The following is an 8,205-nucleotide window of genomic DNA, read 5'->3' as shown; positions in this document are numbered from 1 at the left end:
AGAGCGGAGGATCACACTCGCACACGGAGCGCGATTCCCACAATGGACTCGCTCGTGTGAAACAGCCCTCACAGTTCTGGAATGTATTGGATAACACTGACATAATGCTGCCAGTGTTATCCAATACATTCCAGAACTGTAAGGGTTACATAGCATACTAAATCAGTATAAATCAGTATAGTGCTGGGAGGTCAGGCCGGGAGCTGCGATGCGGACTCGCTGCGGGAGGAACGCTCGTCTGCAAGGGGCCTTACTGTGTGAGGGCGCCAAGGTTAGTTGGTGGGATTGGGTGTGCATAGCTGGGGTACAGAGTTGCCTAGCGTTCATACATTTCTGGACAGTCCGTAAAAATAGGTGACCTTTTTCCTGTGTCCGTGAAATTTTTTTTACGTGTCCGTGATTTTTTTGAGGCTGGTAGTCGTGACTAGATTATTTTGGTGGTAACTATCATCGTTTTACAGCTCACATTACGTTCTGGTAATGAGGCGTTATCAGTTAGGCATGTATTACTTATAGTCTTTATCATGCATCACGGTTTTCCAATTTGTCCGTAAAAACTGTTGGCTGTCCATGATTTGGGGATAAGTTGTCCAGAAAAAAAAGAAAACCTCTGCTTGGCAACCCTGCTGGGGGGTATGCTTACATAAGTGTATTTCATTGCGGATTTTGGTACAGATTTACTATGTAGGAACATTTAATTAATGTGTGAACGCACCCCAAAGCCTGCCCGAGTGCCGGAGCATTTTACGTCCACCAGCAGTAATACATTGGGAAAAATTATGCATGAAAAGGGAAAAATTATTATTAAAAAACAAATGCAGACTGAAGTGTACGTTAAATGGAATTATAGAGGGCTCAGACCGGCAGCGGGAGGGTTAAGAGCGCCCCGTGTCCGGACTGACACTGCATTGTCTATGCTCAGCTCCCGGTCCCGGAGCCTCGGCGCGCAGGTCACATGACCGCGCTGTCCAATCAGATCCATTTCCTATCGCAACATGCACCAATCAGCGCTTAGTCCTAGGCAAGATGGCGGCGCCGTAGTAGCAGGCCTCGGTTTTCACTGTACAGCTGTACCGTAACACTGTATTAACGGACAGCCCCTGATAACGACCATCCCGGGCGACATGACGAGCAGGAGGCGGCAGCCCGGAGATAGGTCTCGGCTTACGTGTGAAGACGGGGACCGCGGAGAACGGAAAGTCCCCAAAGAACGGACAGGGGACAGTGACAGGGAGACCCCCAAAAAGCCCAGCAAGAAAGCGTCCCGCACCAGGAGGTCTGGGAGCTCCCGCCTGTGCAGTCAGACGTCGTCCTGTGTGGCCCCCACAGAAGAGGGTAAAATGTGTGCTCTGTACAGGCTTCCTCCGGGTCACCCCCGGGCAGTGCCCGAATATAAGCAGGATCCCCTCCTGTTCAGTTCTCCTATGTGGGTGAGACCAGCAGGCAATGCGGTGACCCAGCTTTCCCAGGCTCCTGAATGCAAACCTGTCCCTATAGTGAACCAGTAGTCTAGGCTGTCTGGGCGGGCAGAGGGTGCCCGTCAGGACTGTGGTAAAGCTGGGTGACCTCTGCTGCTGACATCTGTGCCTACTAGTGGTGGGAAGTTTGAATCTTTTAAATGAATCGGTTCATTCAAAAGAACCGAATCTTCAATTCACTTGCTGAGTCGGCTGACAAGCAAGTGAACCGAAGCTCAGACGTTAAGGCTACTTTCACACTGGCGTTTTAGTTTCCGTTTGGGAGATCCGTTCAGGGCGCTGGACGGTCCAAAACTGATCAGTTTTGCCCTAATGCATTCTGAATGGAAAAGGATCCGCTCAGAATGCATCAGTTTGGCTCCGATCCGTCTCCATTCCGCTTTGGAGGTGAACACCAAAACGCTGCTTGTAGCGTTTTGGTGTCCGTCTGACGAAACTAAGCCAAACGGATCCGTTCTGACACACAATGTAAGTCAATGGGGACGTTTTCTATGACACAATCTGGCACAATAGAAAACTGATCTGTCCTCCATTGACTTTCAATGGTGTTCATGACGGATCCGTCTTGGCTATTACAGATAATACAAACAGAGCCGTTCCAAAGGGATGCAGAACGGGTGTATTATCTGAACGGATCCGCACCAAACCCGAGTGTGAAAGTAGACTAAAAATAAAAAAAACAAGCATCATGGTGGTGGGGAAAACTCAGGACTGGAGGGGTGATTAATATAATTAAAATGGTTGCAGACCAGCCTTCACTCTAGGATCATGTTACACAAGACCTGCTACCACACACTGAGCTGCTTCCAACGGATCAGCTCAGTCAGATGAATCGACTCCTCCAGTTCAGTGAAAGGAATCGATTCAAAACGATTCGTTCAAGAACTGGACATCTCTAGTGCTTACCTGAGATCAGTGCCCGGGACCCCCACCTGTATGAACAGGCCATAGTGCTCTGTGAGCTCAGCGGCCAGTGACGTCACCGTATATCAGTCACATGGCCTAGGTGCAGCTCAGCCCTATTCAAGTGAATGGCAAGCACAGATGCTATGCAATGTATAATGCTGTGCTTGATAAGCTACGAGGAGGCTGCCACACTCACGGGAGTGCTGTGGCCTTCTGCAAACAGCTGATTGGTGGGGGTCCCAGGAGTCAGACCCCCACAGATCTCATATTGATGGTGTATCCTGAGGATAGGTCGTCGATATATAAATCCCAGAGAACCCCAGGCAGAATTTTCCATGCTCACTACTTTCTGAAAAGGGACAAAAGGATGGGCTGGTCCATTGGCAGATCTGTCATAATTTATGGCAGTTTTCTGGTGTAAATGATGACTGAGAGCTAGGCTAGAGTTCATTTTAGGTGCACATCTTAAAGAGGACCTTTCATCGGTCCAAACATTGTGAACTAAGTATTATGACATATACAGCGGCGCCCAGGGATCTCACTGTACTTACTATTATCCCTGGGCGCCGCTCCGTTCTCCTGCTATGTCCTCCGGTATGTTCAGGGACTTAGTTATAGTAGACGGAGTCTGCCCTTGTTCTCCTGGGCGTCTCCTTCTCCTAGGCTGTAGCGCTGGCCAATCGCATCGCAGAGCTCACAGCCTGGGAGAAAAAAACCTCCAGTGCTACAGCCTAGGAGAAGGAGACGACCAACTATAACCAAGTCCCCGAACATACCGGAGGACATAACGGGAGAACAGAGCGGCGGCCAGGGATTATAGTAAGTGCAGTGATATCCCTGGGCGCCGCTGTATATGTCAGGATACTCAGTTCACAATGTTTGGACCGATTAAAGGTCCTCTTTAAAGAGGACCTGTCACCACTCCTAACATGCCTGTTTTAATAGCTTCATGCATTCCCCATGTAATACCAATTCTGGAGCATCTGTGTTATGCTATTCATTTATTATTTCTACTATAAGTTATGAATGGATTGCTAGCAGTCTGCAGTAAGGGTACAGAGGGGAGGTAACAAGTTGGGGGGTGTAACTGCACAGACTGACAGTGTCAGCACTGATTGGATAGAGTGAGTCTGTGCAGGTAGTGCCAGGTACACCCCACAACTTGTTACCTCCCCTCTGTACCCTTACTGCAGACTGCTAGCAATTAATTCATAACTTCCAGTAGAAATAATAAATGAATGGCACAACATAGAGCCATACGAATAGATGCTCCAGAATTGCTGTTACATGGGGAAGGCATGAAGCTGTTAAAACAGGCATGTCAGGAGCGTCGACAGGTCTTCTTCAAGCACATAGAAATCTTGATAAATCTGCCCAAGCCTGTCTCTGTATCCCAACGGCCCTTACACATGAATTTTCTTTATCACCTATGACAGCACCCCTAGAGAGACCGCCTCCACCTCCTCAGGACAGGGAACAGGAACCAGAACTGCCTTTTAAAGAAAGGATCATCGCCTCTATCTCCAGTTCTGTTTCCTGCCCTAAGGGGGGGAGAGAATCGGATCCGCTGGATATCAAGAAAAGAGCTGCGGGGGCCCTGGCTATACAGGTCCTTCTAAAAAAAATTGCATATTGTGATAAAGTTCATTATTTTCTGTAATGTACTGATAAACATTAGACTTTCATATATTTTAGATTCATTACACACCAACTGAAGTAGTTCAAGCCTTTTATTGTTTTAATATTGATGATTTTGGCATACAGCTCATGAAAACCCAAATTTCCTATCTCAAAAAATTAGCATATTTCATCCGACCAATAAAAGAAAAGTGTTTTTAATACAAAAAAAGTCAACCTTCAAATAATTATGTTCAGTTATGCCCTCAATACTTGGTCGGGAATCCTTTTGCAGAAATGACTGCTTCAGTGCGGCGTGGCATGGAGGCAATCAGCCTGTGGCACTGCGGAGGTGTTATGGAGGCCCAGGATGCTTCGATAGCGGCCTTAAGCTCATCCAGAGTGTTGGGTCTTGCGTCTCTCAACTTTCTCTCCCCAATATCCCACAGATTCTCTATGGGGTTCAGGTCAGGAGAGTTGACAGGCCAATTGAGCACAGTAATACCATGGTCAGTAAACCATTTACCAGTGGTGTTGGCACTGTGAGCAGGTGCCAGGTCGTGCTGAAAAATGAAATCTTCATCTCCATAAAGCTTTTCAGCAGATGGAAGCATGAAGTGCTCCAAAATCTCCTGATAGCTAGCTGCATTGACCCTGCCCTTGATAAAACACAGTGGACCAACAGCAGCAGCTGACATGGCACCCCAGACCATAACTGACTGTGGGTACTTGACACTGGACTTCAGGCATTTTGGCATTTCCCTCTCCCCAGTCTTCCTCCAGACTCTGGCACCTTGATTTCCGAATGACATGCAAAATTTGCTTTCATCCGAGAAAAGTACTTTGGACCACTGAGCGACAGTCCAGTGCTGCTTCTCTGTAGCCCAGGTCAGGCGCTTCTGCCGCTGTTTCTGGTTCAAAAGTGGCTTGACCTGGGAATGCGGCACCTGTAGCCCATTTCCTGCACACGCCTGTACACGGTGGCTCTGGATGTTTCTACTCCAGACTCAGTCCACTGCTTCCGCAGGTCCCCCAAGGTCTGGAATCGGTCCTTCTCCACAATCTCCCTCAGGGTCCGGTCACCTCTTCTCGTTGTGCAGCGTTTTCTGCCACACTTTTTCCTTCCCACAGACTTCCCACTGAGGTGCCTTGATACAGCACTCTGGGAACAGCCTATTCGTTCAGAAATTTCTTTCTGTGTCTTACCCTCTTGCTTGAGGGTGTCAATGATGGCCTTCTGGACAGCAGTCAGGTCGGCAGTCTTACCCATGATTGCGGTTTTGAGTAATGAACCAGGCTGGGAGTTTTTAAAAGCCTCAGGAATCTTTTGCAGGTGTTTAGAGGTAATTAGTTGATTCGGATGATTAGGTTAATAGCTCGTTTAGAGAACCTTATCATGATATGCTAATTTTTGGAGATAGGGATTTGGGGTTTTCATGAGCTGTATGCCAAAATCATCAATATTAAAACAATAAAAGGCTTGAACTACTTCAGTTGTGTGTAATGAATCTAACATATATGAAAGTCTAATGTTTATCAGTACATTACAGAAAATAATGAACTTTATCACAATATGCTATTATTTTTAGAAGGACCTGTAAAATAGTGTGTGGAGGGTTACCCCGTGCGGCGTAAGTTTCCTCTTGCAGCCGCTGCAAAAGTCTGGGCTCCCTTCTCTGTCCTTACCCCTTCTATCCTCCTTCCCAGTTCCTGGGAGGGTCTTGCCTTCCTGGGCTCCTACGAACCTCTGCGGCCGTGTTCGTATGTTCGGCCAGCGCGATAATCTGCGGGTACTTGCGGCAGTGGGAGGAAGCTAACGCTGCGGACCGGAAGGGGAGGGATGCCGGCCAGTGCACACCGAGGAGAAAAGCCCAGCAGGCTCACTGTCGTGCTGGGTGAAGAAGCGCGGCAGTTCCTCCATTCAGGCTGTTTGCTGTATGAAACTTGGAGCAGGCTCCACGTGCTGATCCCACTGAGAGCACCGATGATACATCGGTACCACGGCGGGGTAAGAGGGGTTATACCCCAGCATATATTATTTATTTTAATGCTTATGGGGTCATTTTATGTTGCCTAGATTTCAAAGGAGTCTTGTAGGAAGACTTCCAGAGTAAGGCCTCATGCAGACGGCCGTTGTTTGGGTCCGCATCCGAGCCGCCGTTTTGTATTTAAATTATTGCAAATTTCATACTCCTCTTCGGGTAAAAATACTCCTCAAAAATGGTAAGAGGAGTATTTTTACTCTTCCGGAAAAAAATTTGTGCGACCTCTGACTATGGGTGCTTCCAGAGTCTCAGGAGATTCTGTCCCAGGGTCCAGTTTTTCACCCAGAGGTGAAAAATCTGCACCTGACTGCCTGGTTATTAAGAGGGAGATTTTAAAGGAAAGAGGTCTCTCCGAGGATGTAGTTAGTACTTTCTTGGCCAGTCGGGAAGAGGTTACTTCTAGGAGCTACCTTAGGGTTTGCAGGGCTTTTTTCAGATTTGCCAAGAAACCTGTGGATGTGCTAGAAGCTCCTGACATCCCGCTAGTTTTAGATTTCCTACATGAAGGATGGAACAAAAAGCTTAGGCCCAGCACTTTAAAAGTCCAGATTTCGGCATTAGGTGCCTTATTTGAGTTTAAGTTAGTGGAACATCCTTGGATTAGAAGACTTATAACAGGAGTTTCTAAATTGTCCCCGGTCTATAAAAATAGAATTTTGTCCTCTCCTCTCCCACCTCAGACCCTTTCGAGCCTATTGATGAAATATCACCAAAGTTGCTCTCCCGAAAACTTGCTTTCCTTCTGGCCAATACTTTGGCTAGAAGAGTTAGTCAGCTTTCTGCCCTTTTTTTGACCCTATTTGGTGATCCTGGAAGATCGGGTAGGGATTTTTCCTGATACTTCTTTTCTACCAAAAGTCTCTTCACCGTTTCACCGTTCTCATGAGATAGTGTTACCTTCATTTTGGGCTTCCCCTAAAAATAAATAGGAATCGGCGTACCACTGTCTAGACGTTAAGAGATGTTTTTTGCAATTTCTACAGGACACTCAGCCTTGGAGATCTTCTTCATGTCTGCTGGTTTTGTTCTAGGGAGTGAAAAAGGGATCGGCAGCCTCCTCTCACACTATTGCTAGGTGGATTAGACAGGCCATTTCCTTAGCCTACTCTTCTAAGGGGATTGATCCACCCTCTGGGTTTAGGGCCCACTCTACGAGATCAGTTTCCATGTCTTGAGCAGAGAGAGCTTCTGCCTCTATAGAGCAGATTTGTAAGGCAGCTGCCTGGAGCTCCCCACATACGTCTTTTAGGCACTATATAGACTACAGTTACCTTCTAATGAAGGTCTTACCTTTGGTCGTAAGGTTCTCCAGGCTGTGGTCCCACCCTATAGAAATTCTTGCCTATTCTCTAGATGTGCTGTCATAGGTTCAAAGAAAACCAATTACCGGTAAGGGTAATCCAATATTTCTCTGGTGTTTTTCCACCATAAAAAAACACACACACAAAACCTGGTTAAGTTATTTTTTTTCCTATACCTCATGTGGTTTTTATAATGTTCTTTTGTTGTCGTTGGCTTATTTTTATTTAGGAGTTTTTGCCCTATAGAGAAGGGGATAAAAAAAACGCCAGAAAAAAAAAGGCAAGAGGCTTTGACATGCTGTGTTTAAAAAAAATAAAAAAACTCATTCACATGTGCATGTCCTTGATGACATCTATGACAAGATCAGTGGTTCATTCGTTAAGATGTCCATGAAGGATCCATATTTGGTCCGTGCGTCTGTTTTTTGCTCTCCGTGTGTCATCCGTATAACACTGACACTGCTAGGCTGAAATATAATTTCCAGAACATCTACCAATGGTCCTACGGATCCGTAGACTACAATGTGTGTGAGGGATTCGTAATCACGGATAAAAATAGTGCATGCTGCCATGGTGTCACCACAGACCCACGGTTTGTAGAAAACCACTGAGTGTGAATACGTACATTAAAGTCAGTAATATTCTTGCCAAATGGTGCGGAAATCCATGTGGAAATGCTGCAGCAGATTTCACGTTCTGCATTACATAGGGTCAAAACCACAGTGACAAGCACCAGCATAAATTCACATGCTACAAATTTAAAATCTGCCCCACAGGTCAAGTTATGTGTGGATTCCATAGCGTGTGGATAACATTTGTTGAGCTCTCATCCACTTTGCTGCTGCTGTGTTACACAGT

At 46.5% G+C, this 8,205-nt stretch overlaps 1 protein-coding gene across 1 annotated transcript in view; it reads left to right on the top strand.

Annotated features, from left to right (window-relative positions):
- Window positions 1-1,021: 1,021 nt before the first annotated feature.
- ETAA1 (ETAA1 activator of ATR kinase) overlaps window positions 1,022-8,205 on the top strand; it is a 30,166-nt gene continuing 22,982 nt past the window's right edge. Inside the window, exon 1 of the mRNA XM_044289914.1 lies at window positions 1,022-1,335. Coding sequence (XP_044145849.1) covers window positions 1,125-1,335 — 211 coding nt within the window. The 5' untranslated portion in view covers window positions 1,022-1,124. The remainder of the gene's footprint in view (window positions 1,336-8,205) is intronic.

Source organism: Bufo gargarizans, chromosome 4 (assembly GCF_014858855.1).
Source record: "Bufo gargarizans isolate SCDJY-AF-19 chromosome 4, ASM1485885v1, whole genome shotgun sequence".
Lineage (NCBI taxonomy): Eukaryota > Metazoa > Chordata > Amphibia > Anura > Bufonidae > Bufo > Bufo gargarizans.
Note: the sequence above shows the minus strand (reverse complement) of the source record. Positions and strands in the feature narration are given on the sequence as shown.